Source organism: Melospiza georgiana, chromosome 2, assembly GCF_028018845.1.
Source record: "Melospiza georgiana isolate bMelGeo1 chromosome 2, bMelGeo1.pri, whole genome shotgun sequence".
In the NCBI taxonomy this organism is placed as follows: domain Eukaryota; kingdom Metazoa; phylum Chordata; class Aves; order Passeriformes; family Passerellidae; genus Melospiza; species Melospiza georgiana.
In genome coordinates, this window is record NC_080431.1 from 51,645,201 (window position 1) to 51,660,848 (window position 15,648).

The 15,648-nt window shown below is 37.6% G+C and overlaps 1 protein-coding gene across 2 annotated transcripts in view; it reads left to right on the forward strand.

Moving 5' to 3' along the window:
- Positions 1-15,648, forward strand: part of DGKH (diacylglycerol kinase eta) — a 150,182-nt gene that overhangs the window by 67,735 nt on the left and 66,799 nt on the right. For both annotated transcript variants that reach the window (XM_058018735.1, XM_058018734.1), the window contains exons 3-4: positions 12,807-12,917; positions 15,132-15,212. In XM_058018735.1, coding sequence (XP_057874718.1) covers positions 12,807-12,917; positions 15,132-15,212 — 192 coding nt within the window. The remainder of the gene's footprint in view (positions 1-12,806; positions 12,918-15,131; positions 15,213-15,648) is intronic.

A 15,648-nucleotide genomic window follows, 5' to 3' on the forward strand; every position in this document is an offset into this window, starting at 1 on the left:
ATGTATCCCATTTATACTCTAATTGGTCACAGTTCTCACATTCTTATTTTTCATACTAGAGGAATGTTAGTGGAATTTTAAAATTGGTTGTATTTTTACTTTTTTTGTGGAATTTCTTCAGACAGCTGCTTAGAACCAGATTCCAGCTATCCTTAGAACTGGAATGTTCTACATTGATATAAATTATATCTCCTCACTACTGGTAAGCAGTCTCTTGTTTAATACTGGTGAGGTTTGCTTATCCAGAAAGATGTCCCTACTCCTGATAGTGCACATTCTGTCTGTGGTTCAATATTGGTCCTGTTTGCTTATTGAAAATGTTTCTAGGTTGCTGAGTTAAACAGCTCAACTGGATTGTATGGTATCAGGGACACCATGTGTCCAATAATAAATTCATGCAGAGACTCCAAAGTATAGTTTTACTCAATCATTGATTATTCATAATGAACACTGTTGTTCCCATGAATAACTGTTGATTGTTCATAGCACATCTGAATGGCTGCTGTAAATTGGAGGATGTAGTCTCACACTGCAAGAGATCCTTGTTGATCTGTGTGTGACTTTTCCCATCATTATCAATGATGTTCAACTTAACAATCTTTTTATCACTTGCCCTTCTTTTGTGCCAGTTCTGCCTCAACAATTCTCTTTCTCATTTCACTCATATCACACCACCTTTCTGTCTCCTCTTAACTGTCCATGTCTACTTTTGGCATACAAATGGTAATATAACTTTCTTTGGACCCTAGTTTAAAACTGACAAATTTCTGCCTCAGAATGTTTTTCTAAATCTTTTTCATATCTGGATTATTTAAAGCTGCTCTTTGGGATGGTAATTCCTTGTTTCGTGCCCTGGACCAGAGTCAGCCCATTTTTGGGCTAAATATAAATGTCATCAAAAGGATGCTCTAAGTCACAGCAGGAGCATCTTGCCTTCATCTTTGGTGTTTAAGGCAGCAGAAAGTAAAACTACTATGTTCTTTAAAAAAACCTACTAGCATGAAAAGCAAACAGTTCCCTGCCTTCAGTCACTGTGCTTTATGTATCAGAATATTAAGTTTTAGTTATGTTTTTCGTTAACCTATTAAAGTTGAGTCTTTAATAGAGAATTATAAGTAATAACCATTTAAACATTATCTATATTGTAACTGTTAAAATTGCAACAATAACCAGCCTAGAAAGTTACAAAGTGTACAGATGGCTTAATTGTTTGAGAAGCATCCCTGGTGAGATGAATAAAAAAAGGGGGAAAGGAAAAAAAAAAAAGGAGTATTAATCACATTTATTCCCAGACTTCTTGCTGGTATAAGATCATATCAGAAATCTGGTTGGAAGAATTGAGTAATAAGTTCAGGTGATTACTCAGATGACTCAAATTGGTTCTTGATATGGGTGCTTTGACTTTGTTGTCATGTCTCTTTCATCCAGGTCTCTGTGATCAGCACCTCTGTCTACTGTCTGAAACCAGTTAATAAACTCACAGTACCTCTGTCAAAGGGCATTTTCAACTAGCCTGTTTTTCTTAAAATATTCCACTTCAAGAGGTTTTCTTACAAGAAAAGTGCTATAAAAAGTAGCTTGAATTACTTTTCTTGGAATTAAGATAGTATAAGACCACAATTACCTAGCCTTGTCTTTGGAACCTGTCTAATTTACAGGAGAGTGAGGATCATCCTGCAGTTTCAAAATTTTTATCATAGAGCTTTGATCTGATTAATGTATTTTTGATTATTTTTTTAGCTGGTTTTCTTTGGCTTTCTCTGCATGTGGAGAAAGTTCTAATGTATCTCAAACTCCAGTGCAAAGATAATGGGATGCTCTGGCTCAGAAGTTTTGGTGGGTTTAGTGCTCAGGAGACCTGGCCTGCCTTTCTGCTCCAAATTACTGGTCCCAAGGCATGCATGCTGTGCATCAGTCATTGCAGCATCTAAGGGTATTGTCACAGCTCAGACTTAACTATTGGCTGCCTGACCTGAAACACTTCACAGTGACTGCACCCTCCCTTCCATGACTGTAACAGCATAGGAGAAAGCAAAATTTTCTAGGGTGTATCTTGCAAAGCCCTTCAGCTCTTGTTGAAGGGAAATGATAGCAATCCCAGATGTCCCTTAAGTACTTAATGCTTAGAAATGGGATGAATCAGAACTTTTTTGTACCTGTATTAAACACAAGTAAGCAATTATGAGGATGAAAGTATTTTAAGGAGAATAGAGTAGATACCAAAGAGACATGATCAGAAAATCTTAGAGGAAATCTGATTAACCATATATATTTAAAAGAAATATTTTCCATGCCTTTCACATTTATAATAAATAGGACACTTGATCTGCATTCCAGAGCAGAGTAGAGCTTCTCACTCATAAATGCTGTTGAAGATGGTGTGAGAAACTTCATTGAGAAGTTTCAGAGCATAATCACGTTTACTTCTAGAGCTTATATTAAGCTTAATCTTAGTACATAACAGGAAAGAAGACTTCCATAACATATATCCACTGTGGAAAACAATTTTCCATCTTTGTTCTGTTTAAAAAATACTTGTATATATAAATTTGATTTGGGCATTGATGGGTTGATTGTTAATTACTTTGGTCAAAAAGTAATAATCTTATTACTCATTTAAAAGCTGTGTGTTCATATTATTTTCTCCTGCTGAAAAGTTAGTGTGATTAAACAAAAGGAAGTTGGAGTGTACCAAGTAAAGAACCGTAACCGTTGTCCCATCGAGTGCTTTGTCATTAAAAAGTACTGTGAGTTAGTAACAACCTTTGAGTTAATTTGGTGATGTTTTACATCTGCATCATTGTCCTACCAAAGCACTTTATGAGTTTAAAGGGCAACAAAAAAAGTTTACACAAGGGAATCAGTTTTAGTGGTAAAGAATTGCTGTAACTGAGGGCTTTATGATCATCTTAGGAAAAGGTCTTCTGGGAATAGTTCAAGGATAGATGACAAAGACAGATGAAGACTTCATTCAGATAGAAAGAAAAGAAGGGCGATGTGTTTTTGTAATGACAGATCATGTGAAAACTCAGATTTTAGAGCCCCCATTATTCTGTCTAGGGATTCTATGATTGGAGACTGAACATGTGAAGATTATTTTTACAGAAACAGTGAATGCAGGCTTATGAGATGCTGTGTCCAGCTGTGTCACTTCTGTGCTCTCTAATTGCTGTTGCATGGAATCATGGAATGGTGGGGTGTGTTCAAAGGGACCTTAAAGATCTCCTGGTTCCAACCCCCATGCCATGGGCAGGGTCACCTTTCACTAGACCAGGTTGCTCAAAGCCCCATCCAGCCTGGCCTTGAACACTGCCAGGAACTGGAATCTAGAACTTCTTTGGGCAACCTGTTCCAGTGTCTCAGGACCCTCACAGTAAAGAATTTCTTCCTTGTATCTAATCTAAATCTACCTTGTTTCAGTTTCATTCCCCCTTGTCTGCTGTGTCCTGACACTACATGCCCTTGTAAGAGATTCCTCTTTCATAAGCTCTCTTTAATGACTGAAACTCATCAGCACAGGTAATAAGCTGTTTCCTAAATTTATAATGGTTCAGTAGGTACACGTGTAATATTTATATGGAGCTGCATAAACAAATGAACGTACCAGCATGATGTCTCTGGTTACAGAAGGCTGTTAGTGGCCTGGAAGTAAACTTCAGATCTGTTTGGCACTTACTCAGTACTACATCATGAACTTTAATTTTCTCCAGAATATACCAAGCTATAAAATACTCACCTACTAAATTTAATAACTCCAAAATAATTAAAATACAGTAACTGGGACTGGAATTTCTGGTGCCAATTTGGCCTCCAGACATTGTCTAGAACTCGTAGATTTTCATAGAAGAAAATCTGCATTGGGGAAAATTGTGCAAGATGTAGGTTCCTCAGTAATATTTGTAAGAAATTCTAGGAAAAGAAGCCTTAGAAAAAAGGTGCAGTTTTGCTCCAAGGGCTTTCACATTTAGAACTGACAGAAATTAAAGACAGAGAGAATGAGTTTGTCATAGTCCCAGTCCTAAGAGCCGTGTACTGCATGGGTGAACAGGACACTTATGAAAAAACTTACATTAAAAGGAAGTGTACAAAAACTGGAAGCAATGACAAGTGATCCAGAAGGAATTTAGAGAAGCAGTCATACGTGGGTGGGATTAGGAACGCCAAAGCCCATCTGCACTAGAGTCTAGCAAGGTATGTGAAGGCCAACAAGCAGGTCTTCTACACGTACATCAGTAGAAGGAGGAAGAGTGGGGCAAACTCATGGCTGCTGCTAAATGAGGCATGGGACCAGGTAACAAAGACATGAAGGAAGCCAAGTTACTCAATGCCTACTTTACCTTGGTCTTTACTGTTCACAGCCGCCCTCTGAAATCCCAGGTGCCCATGACCAGTTGGAAAGTGGTGGAAGGGGAAGGAACATCAAGTTTGGGAACACTTAAACTGCATGAACACAAGTCCAGTGGTCCTTCTGGGAAACACAGCTCAGTGCTGAGGGAGCTGCTTGATGACATTGCAAGGCCATTCTCCATTACCTTTCCAAGGTCGTAGCCACTAAGGGAAGTTCCTGAGCACTGGAAAAAAGCAAATGTCACTCATACTCTAGAAAAGGAAGAAGGAGGATCTGGGGAAGTACAGACCAGCTGCCCCATCTCTATTCCTTGGAAGGTGATGGAGCAAATGTGTGGTGATTAGTGGCACAAAGTCCATTTAGAGATCAGTCACTACTGGTTTACCCCTTAGGCTGTTACTGGCGTCAGTGCTGTGCAACTTCTCCATTAAGGCCTGGATGATAATGCAGGGTGTATCTGCAGCGTATATGGTCAATACAAAATGAGGAGAAATGTCTGATGTGCCAGATGGCTGTGCTCCCATTCAGAGAGGGACAGGCTGCAGGAATGGGCCAACAGAAACCCCACGAAGTTCAACAGAGGCAATGTCTTACATTTGAGGAGGATGAATCGTATCCCACTGTAGCAGTGGACAGGCTAGGGGCTGACTGATTGGAAAGAAGAGTGGCAGAGGAGGGTCGTGGGACAATGAAGACCAGCAGGATGCTGGGCTGTGTTTGGGAGAATTGCCAGCAGGTCAAGGAAGATGATCTTCTACTTGTCCCTGGTGAGAACACATCCAGAGTGCTGTGCCGAGTTCTGGGCTCAGTGCAGGTCAGACATGGCCATGCTGGAGAGAGTCCAGTGGCAGGCCACAACAATGGTTAAGAGGCTGGAGCATCTTTGATATGACAAGATATCTGTGACCACTTATCCTGAAGAAGAGAAGGTTGAAAGTGATCATATGAATAAATACAAATATCTGAGGAGTGTAAGGAAAACAGTCAGGTTCAGTGGTACCCAGTGGCAGGATACGAGGCAATGCACACAGATTGAAATACAGAAACAACAACATTTAAACAGAAGAAAAAAACTATTTTTGACATTTATTTTTACCCTCCCTCTTTTGAGGGACACTTAATTGAACACTAACACAGGTTAAGCATTTGCCTGGGAAAGTTGTGGAATCTCTGTCCTTGCAGAGACTCAGGTATATGTATGGAGATACATACATATGCTTGGGTGAACTGCTCCAGGTGAGTGCTTTGTGTGGTGGGCTGGACTATATAGATCTCCAAAGATCCTCTCCAACCTCAACTGTTCTGTGTTTCTGCAACAGCCATGCTCCTTAATTGTAAATATATTGAACCTGAACCTAACGACCAGAATTAGAGAACAAGTAATTAGAAAGTTCTGTGCTACATCATGTCTCAAAATGCAGGTTTTTGTCCTGCCGCTCTGTTTACAAGTCTGTGTTTTTCAACATTCTTTCCTATAATTCTCATCTGTAAGAATAGGAATTGTTAATGAATTTATAGTTTCACTTTTATTACTTCTGTAGTCCCAATCTTTAAAAAAGCCATTTATGAAGATTTTTGATTAGAATGAAATGCCACCTCTGCAGTTGAGAGAGAGTCTAGATTATTCTGTCAAGGAAGAAAATATCTTCAGCTGAATGCTTTGACTCTTTGAGTTTTATTTTCTATATTTTTTATTAATGAAATATGTACCATCTAAATTCTTCTGTCTCAAAACTAGTTAGACTTAGTTGGTTTAAATCTCTGCTCAGAGCATGTGCAATTTACAAGGAACAACTACTGAAGCTCCAAATGGTAGCTGTGAAATACTGCTCAAAGTTAACTGAGCTGTGTTCCAACACCAAAACTCTTAAATCTTTGGCACCAAGTTGCAGTCCTATGAAGTGTTTTATCCTTTTTCAGTGGATTGCAGCTGTTTCATGCCCTGATTAATGAGAACAGAGAGTGAGAGCAACATGCTGTACATGAGTTGAAATTAGGAGTTTAAATACTTGAGCTGCAGATAAAGTTTCTTCTCCATTCTCAATCTAGTATCTACTTTATATCTAAAATAGGGTATTTGTTTCTTTTTTATTTTTTTTAAATTCCAAGTGTAATGTTTTATCCTAATATGGCCATATCTTACTCATATTTGTTATGTGCTACAACCTCTATTTTTAAATTAGTCTGCTAATTGCATTTCACATTGCTACTAAGTTATTTTTATTATGGCAATTTCTTTGTAATGTCATATTTACTTCATGTCTTACTGCATTACTATGTGTTCCAATTAGAGGAAGTTGAAAGCTATTTAAAATTATTATTTATTTTAACAATAGTAGTACAAAAATCTATTTCCTTAGCATAGGCTGGAAGGGATCATGAAGGGAAAAGAAGTTTGAGGAAGAAGGACACTGAACAGCTGTATAATGGCATCTATTTGTATTGGAGTTTTACATAGGCTAGAGTCCATCCACATAAATGACCCCAAAATATGGAGTATAAGTATAACTTTGAAGAAACAGTGTTTATTGTTACACAGAAATGGTGGTGCTTAATCACAAGTTAGTGGTTTTGGTGGGGTGTGTGGCTGGCTTTTATTCTGAGATTTTGGAAAGCTGTTTTCTCACAGTTAGCTGGTCTGGTTTTTTGCTTTATAGGACAGGGATAACTGTCATCAACAGTGACAGACCGAGCACGTGCAACTTGCTGCATTTTGTGATTTCTGTCACTGATGTAACCTGGAGGATGCGTTAGCAGCAACAGTCTGGGGCATCTCAGCTGAGGCAGGTGTTGTGCTTTAGGCACCCCATGATACAGCTCCATTTGCTCCACTGAGCTACCATTTCTTGGTGGTACTTGTTTTATTAAGATTTTCTTGATATTGAAACAATGTTAGTTCATAAACATACTGATTTTCAAATTTATTTTGATGCTTTTTAGCTGTATAAATTCATAGATTCATTGTTTGGTTTTAATTTTCGCATGTTAGGCTCCTTTCACTGTGAACAGGAATCTTCAATAAAAATATAACCTTGCAGTAAGCTGCTGCTGAAGTTTTTATTCTTGGTAGATAAAATCTATTTTTATTTTGACATAACTAATGAAAAACCTGCCAGCCTAAGTGACAGTAATGGAAGCTGCTGTACAGAGATTGTCAAGAAAATCACAGGCTTGGAATTCCCGAGTCATAATTTTAATATAAATCAAGTGTTTGATTGTCACATTTTTAATAATAAAAATAATTTTCAATCCACTGAACACATGGAATATTTTAAGGGGCTCTGAGTTACTATGAGCTGTGAGAATTTTACCTTGTAAAGTAATGAAGGCACTGTCTGCCTAAAGCCTTACCTGTGCAGATGGTAAAAATGTTCCAATACTGAAAAGAAGGGGGTTGGTTTTATCCTGGTACTCAACTTGGCAAAGTCACAGGAATAGGAAGTATTACAACAGAGAGTTAATATCAAAGAGTATCATCATATTATCTCTTTCTCTTTTTTTTTCTTTAATTGCCTGTCTGTCAAGAATCCAAGTACTCATTGTTATGGTGAATGAAAGCCTAGGCCCAGTTGCAAATACAAACATCAGACTTGAAAGCAAAAGAGATGCTGTCTACATAGCAGTAGAAACTCAACCTGTGACATTTTTTGCTTGGCTGCACAATGATCCACTTTCAGCAGTGGAATAGAAAAGGCTGTTCAGGAGCAGCATGTGAGTGTGGTGGCTGTGCATTCCCTGGTACTTCCTCATGGCAAATTAAAGGGACCACTTACAGCTACACTGTCCTAGAATTTGTCTATTCTCTTCTTTTTTGTGCTTCTGATGCTGCCTGCCTGTACAATCTCTTGTGACAGCAAGCTTCATAAAATCACTACCTGCTATGTAAAGATGTGCTACTTTTTAATCTTTGCTAAACTGATCTCAATGTAGTTTTGTCACATTCCTCCTTGTTATAATGTTGTGGGCTTTGGTGAGCTATAGTTCTGCAGTCACCTTACTTTTCCTTAATGCTTTTTAAAGCATTCTTCATATCACCCCCTTGGTCTTCTGCTCTTCAGTCTCTTGTTGTGAGGCAGCTACTGTTCTGTGAATCATTTGTGTTGTCCTTCTCTGTACCTTCTCTTAACCCCATTTCATGAGTTAGAGAGAGCAGAACTGTCTGACACAACAGTGTTATAGAGCAGCAAAATTATATTCTGTCTTGGGTTTGTTGCTTTTCTTAGTGATAGGCAAAATTGCATGGCATTTCTGGCTGTGGTTTAGCTTAGAGAACTCTGAACTGTGACTCACAGATCTCTTCTCTACTCAAAGTTGATGTGAGAATTTAATGAGGTTTAGCTTTTTCCTTGAAACAGCTTTCAGTTCACATCCCGCCCCTTTTCCCAATTTAGCTCTAATAATATTTCTTCCATATTCTTTGGTGGGAAGCCTTGTCGAAGGCTTTCTAAAAATCCAGGTCTACATGGTCCTAATTTACCTACTTGCTTTCCTCTACACCTCCTAAACACATGGTAGTTAGCAGGGCAGTATTTTCCTTCACAAAACCTCTGTTGACTGTTTCCAATTGGATGTGTATGGGCTCAGCAATATTCTTTTGAATGGACTCTACTGTCCTACCAGGAGTGAATGTTAGTATCAGTGGCCCTTTTGGGACCTTGCAGGCTCCCAGGTCAATGCACCCTGGCCCACATGACTTAGTGATTTTTCTGGTCTTGTACTTCCCTACATGCCCTCCACGTCGATGCAGCTGTTCTAATATTTGGAGAACATGGTGTGTGACATACCACCTCATCATCTTCATTGGTAAAGACAGATGCTGAGGATTTGGTGAGCTTCTTTCCTATGGCCTTCTTATCCTTGGGTATCCTTTTCACACTTCTGTTGGAAAATGATCCTGCCAACCTGCTAGCTGTGTTTCATCTTTCAAAGTTTTATGAGCATTTTAGTCTCAGCATGAGCATCTGTTGCAAGGTTATCTTAAAATTCTTCTTCACACTCCTAATTTCCTGTTTGCATCTGACTGCCCTGTTCTATGGCCTTTCATGTTCTCATTTTCATCCTCCTCACTTTCAGAAATTTCCTCATGTTCTCTTATTCACTCTCCTGACACATTTTGAACAGCATGTCCACTTATTTACCTGAAAAGAGGTAGAGGGTAGACTTTAATCATTTAGTGGTTTTGTTTGTAGTTGCCAATAATGGGTCCACAATTATTTTATTATTTTCTAAATTCAGAATATTTTCTCCTTTCTTTCTGTCTTTCTGGCAGCAGTGGAAGTAAAAAATTTACCTTTGCAGAAATGTGGGGCGTTACAAACATGAGTGAGTGAGGAGTAAGGATATGTAGTTGGTTTTCTTTTAAATAAAAACTGTTGGTTTGACTTTTCAGGTGTTATATACTGGACATTTAAAAATCTGCTGATACAAAACAGGATATTCCTCATTTTTAGTGACCTGAATGCCCACAAATACAATTTTGTTTTTGTCATTGTTTTGGAGACGCAGAGTTGCATTGGACATTCTTGGATAATTGGACATATGTATTCCTTAATTTTATGAAAAACGACTGTGATTTTTAGAATTAGATTTCTTCTGGAAGATATACCACAGTGGAACCCTGTGATGTTGTAATTGTAATATTGTCAGTAATTTTCTTGACTAATGGCTAAAATAGTAATGATTGTTAGGTATTCTATTCTGTTCTAATTATAGTCCTATACTTCTAGAGGGACATTGCATTACTAGATGACACGAGATGCAGGATGGGGAAGTTCAGAGGTTTTGGCAAGCTGATGGGATCTAGTTCTGTAAAAGGGAGAAGTAGTGTGGGATTGTGGGACCTGTACTTCTTGTTTCTCCTAAATTATAGTAGGAAAGAAGTTAATGTAATTGGAGTGATTATTGCTTATGCTTCAGATTTAATGTCCAGCTGGGATTAATTATAAAAAGGCTTCTCAAAACAGTGAGATCTTGGAGCACTGTCGTAATTGCCATGGGGAGAAGAAAAAGAACTACTTTTTTAAGGTGTAGTTATAGCCTGATCATTGCTTTTGAAAAACTTAACATGACCTGTGCATAGGAAATAATGAGGACCCAAATTCAACAACCTGGGAGGTCCCTTCCAGTCTGAAATTACTGGAAATGCTCTTACTTGGTATAGACTCAGGAAAGCATTATTAGCAGATTACTTAATGACTCATTGGCAGATGGAATTTTAAACATTTTAGAGTCTAAATAAAGTTAATTAAGGGTATTGGGCTAAAGCTTTGTGCTCAGTTTTGATGCCTGCAGCCATGAATTTTTCTATTTAAGATGGTCAGACCTCAGCTCAATATAGTTTTTGTGGTAAAATGTAAATTTCATGTGTGTACTTCATTAAGTACTTCTACTTCTTGGATAAATGTTTACCAGATTTTTAAAAACTTTTTATGCAAAAATAAATTATGTAGACCTTGCAAGGTTATTTACTGCCAGCTTTTGGAAGCTAATTTCAAATGGCTGACTTGCAAAATAAATTTAATTTTGAAGGTTTGTTATTAGGGATATTGGTGTTTAAGGAGTAAGTAGAAATAGGAGACAATGGTTTAGTAGGGATAAAAATGACAAGATAGAGTTATCTAATTCTTTAGTGAGTAATACTTCAAGGTTTAAGGAATGTTATGTTTTTTTAACACAGTTTAAAAGTCCCAAATGTATTAAGCATAATGTATGTTCTGTGTCTCCTAGTAAAACTAGCACACTTTAGGAAGTGTGGATTTCCTTCCATTTTGGAAATTTTCCCAATTAGTCAGTGTCTGTCATTAATGTGGTGTACCTTGGAACTTCTCTAATCTTAACATCCTCTGACCTTTGAGAAACACATAAGTCATCTGCTCCCGTCCGTGTGATGAGCTTCCAAAATCTCAGAGTGTGATATGAACCACAGGTGCTGCATGGCTACAACAGACAACTTTGATGAAGTGCTTATATTTGCTAACTGATTAAATCTATTTATATCATGGAAAGCTAGCTTATCTTGGGGTCTGATCAGAAAATTGCAAAGTGTCTTAAAATAGTGTGTGGTGAGCAGACCCTTTCCACTGGAAATTGCTGTCCCTTTGCTAGAACTGGAGGGCTGAGACTGAATCCACTCGTCCAGGCTGTTGGCATGTGAAGTAAACTTTGACAAATCTAAACTTTTAGCTACAATGTTTGATTGGAGAAGGTTGCTTTTCTGAGAGCATTAATTCAATTGCTTTGTGATCGTTGGACTGCATTTTTGGTTTGTGATGTTAGTACTATCTAAATGAAGGGTGGGATCTCTGTACATAACAGCAATGGTTCTCATTTCGAGGAAATGGTAGGAACTGTAAAGTGCTTTCTGCTTTTTCTGTGTTTTTATTACTTGCATTAAATTTCAAGAGAATTTCATATCTGATAATAGAAAATGTTTATAAACTTTAGGTCAGGTCTTGGTTAATTTTCCAGAAGCTCTAGAATAACTTCAAATAATGTTTGTCCCACATTATCTAGAAGTTGTATTATAAGATTCTTATCACATTATTATGTTACAAATGGGAAATAATTTAGAAATAGTAATTCTGCAATATAATATCCAGACATACTCGGTTTTTCTCCCACCTCTTGTGTGCTTCACCACTGAAGAAAATTTGAGATTCGTGCAATTATTATTTGGTGTTCATGTCGTTTTGTCTGATTAAGTGGAGAATTTCTCTAATTGGATGAATCCCATACACACTGGTGCAAACAGCATACACCTTTAAAATATACTAGTTTGCCTCTTACTCATTTCAAAAAATGGGATTTATATAGACAGGATTCAGTATGCAGTGGAAAGGTTTGGATCAGTGAGTCATATTTTGCCTAAAAGGATTTGCATGGTAAAAATATCCTTATCTGTTACTGTTCTCACACTTTCTAGATAATAATTATCTCTAATGGTTAGCTGATTTCATGCTGAAGGCTTCAGCTCAGCAACACACTCAAAGTCTTGCGTGACTTGCATCAAACTGGATTATTCCCCCTTATTTTAAAGTAATTCTTGTGCTTGAATCAGATACATTTAAGTACCCTGTTGAACTAGTATCTATGTGGAAATTGTTTTTCTCTTCAACATAATCAATTTTGGAACTGGAAATTACCTTCTGTTGATGGTTTAAGTTTTTTTTTCCCATGTTGTGCCACCATCAGTTGTTTGGTTTAATATTTGTGGCTTTGCAGCTATCCAGACAATTGAATTATTTGCAGTTTACATGTAAAATTAGCATTTTGCCAATATTATCATTCTTTGAAAAGTAACAATGCAAAATCTGGTAGTCCAAAGAATTAGTCTCTATTTAATGTGAATAATAACTTTTCAATTTACAGTTATATTGAGGTGTAACATAAATTTTTAAAAGTGTAACTTTAATTGACGTGCAGCTGTTTCTACATGTTTCTATATTTTAATATTTTTCAGACAAGTATTAAAGAAGGATTACTACTGAAGCAAACCAGCTCTTTTCAGAGGTGGAAAAAGCGTTATTTCAAACTTCGAGGTCGTACCCTTTACTATGCTAAGGATTCAAAGGTAATTCTGTGCTATTAGTGTCTAATGCCTTTTACTTGTGACTTCAGTTTTGTTTAGTTTTATAAGTTTAATACATTTAATAAGTTTAATAATAATAATTTAATGATTTGTTCACAGTTGTATTATGTAAGAACTGCTGTATATAGGATGTAATGGGTTAAATTAGCTTAAAGAAAGATTGGTAATTTCTCTTGATTTTTTTCATATGGAGTTTATCACAGTTATTTTAACCTTTTTGTCTATTCAGATAAATAATAAAGTCATTTTAAGGGGTTGTGGGCTTTTTTGTGGCTCTCAGACAGTCAAAAAAGTAATAACTGGATAATGCTTAAAAGTTATCACTAAGGCTACATTCAATTAAAACTCTTCTGCTCTGATGCCCATAGAAATAGTTATGTGAAATCAAGATAGGCTGATTTTCTGCCAAAACTGATATATAAGGGAAAAAGCTGTTTCCCATCTATTGAATTTTTTTGGTGGGAGAATTGGGGGTGGGCAGAGGGGAATACTTATCTTCTCTTTGAAAGGCATTTCCTTCCTCCCTCTCAAGGCTTGGGCCAAGAGCATTTTGGCTGACTCAGATTGTGCTGTTTTATAGCTGTGGGTGTTACTCTTCTTTACCCTGTGGGGTTGCAGCATCTTATGGGAGCTATTGGTGAGGTTCTTCAGGTCTCCATCATCTTCTATGGTCTTGTTTTCTCCACAAAACTCTTAGTGAAGGCACAGAGATTTCTCCTTGTGGGACTGTAGGACTGCAGCTGCATGGCGCACTGTTGTGTGGCTATAATGAGTCAAGGAAAGCACCATTGCTTCAGGGAGCCCAGCACTGCAGGACCTCTGTTGTCAAACCTCTCAGCAATTGGTGAGACCACGAGCAATTTATATAAAACATAAGCATGGCAGATAAGAGCTCTGAGAAGGGCAACCTCAAATCACAGTACAATGCTGAGATATTTTGAAAATGTGAGCCTGCCATGTTAGATGAGGAATATGGAATATTTTGGGTCTCTGTTGGTCTCACTCCAAGAGATCTGTGCCCTTCTACCTTGGGAACCATGGAACTGTTGTAGCGTGTCCAGAGGAGAGACCCAAAGATGAGCAGAGGGCTAGAGCACCTCTCTTATGAAGACAGGCTGACGGATCTGGGATCTTGTAGCAGCCTTCTAGTACCTAGGAGGGGTACAAGGGAGCTGGAGAGGAGCTTTTTACAAGGACATGTGGTCATAGGACAAGGGGGAATGACTTTAAACTGAAAGGGGATCCATAATATCCATATGTGGATATTGGGTAGGAAGATGCTGTTGGGGTGGTGAGACACTGGCACAGGCTGCTCAGAGAAGCTGTGGATGCCCCGTCCCTGGAAGTGCTCAAGGCCAGGCTGAATGGGGCTTTGAGCAACCTGGACCATGGCAGGGGGGTTGATATTTAAGGTCCCTTCCAACTAAAACCATTCTGCAATTCTGTGATTCTTTGATAAAGATGAGAAAAGAAGGTCTTACAAGTAGGCAGTTGTGCCAATACTCAAAGGCATGCTGAATCCAGACATGCTGAAATTCCCCCAATATTGATTCACCTCCCTGTGGCATGGAAGAGGAAAAACATGCTAGGGCTAAAAAAATAGGCATTTTTTTTGGTCTGCTCTTCTGTGCTACAAACCCCATCATGAACATAATAGAACCTAATGGATTCTTTGCTAGAGGCTGGAGTGTTTAGGGTAGACATAAATTTCTCTTGTTTGAACATCAGACAAAGGAGTGGAGGGGATCAATTCAGCACTTTGAGATGCATCTTCTCATATGGATACTATATCATAGCTTCCTACGTAACTTTAGGGTTCCATCCTAAAACGAAATACATTTTACTGTGTGGGAATCTCTTTCCTCTGACACCACGTTTATGCTGCACAGTAGACACTCTAAAGCTTCATCTATGTAAGAAACCCCCCTTCTTTTAAAAGAGATTTTAAAGCAATATAATTATTGAGCCCTTTTTTTATGCTCTCATGTGCCATTTAGAATAGCAATTAGGACTGTGTTTAGGGCCAGTTATGAAATTTTGTCACATCATCAGTGTGTTTATTTTTTTCACTAATTTTATTTTCTATTTTTATTTTCTAATTTGAATAGACGCAATAAAATTAAAGCACATTTTGTAAGCATAGCTGAAAGTGTACTCAGACTTAATTTAATGCTTCTATGTTTTTTCCCTTCACAGTCTCTAATATTTGATGAAGTTGACCTGTCAGATGCCAGTGTAGCTGAATCAAGCACAAAAAATGTCAACAACAGCTTCACGGTATGGAACAATTTTAACACTGTTTTTGAAAGCTGTGGATAGACTGTTGCTAAGAAAATTGAGGATCCTCTCAATTGCTTATTTTCCTCTGTTTGGAAATAAAATTTCTTTTTTTGGAAATGGTTTAATGTATGAGAACAATATCATGTCAGCTATAGAGCATTTTATTTCAGTGAGCAGAAATGTGAGATGACTGTTTCAAAAGATGATGATAGAAGGCCTTAAAAATACAAGATTCAGTACTTAGTGATTATTATGGGTTTGTGCTATAATTTCTCTTAGAGGTGACATGCTGAATTAAATCAAATGTAATTGTGTTTTTGTTTTCATTTTCTTAACATTTTTGTTTTCTTCCTATATTGAAACTTTATTTTTTTATTGCCAATCATAGCCTTATATATTTCTGTCACATGGAAAAGCTGTCCCTACAGTCTCA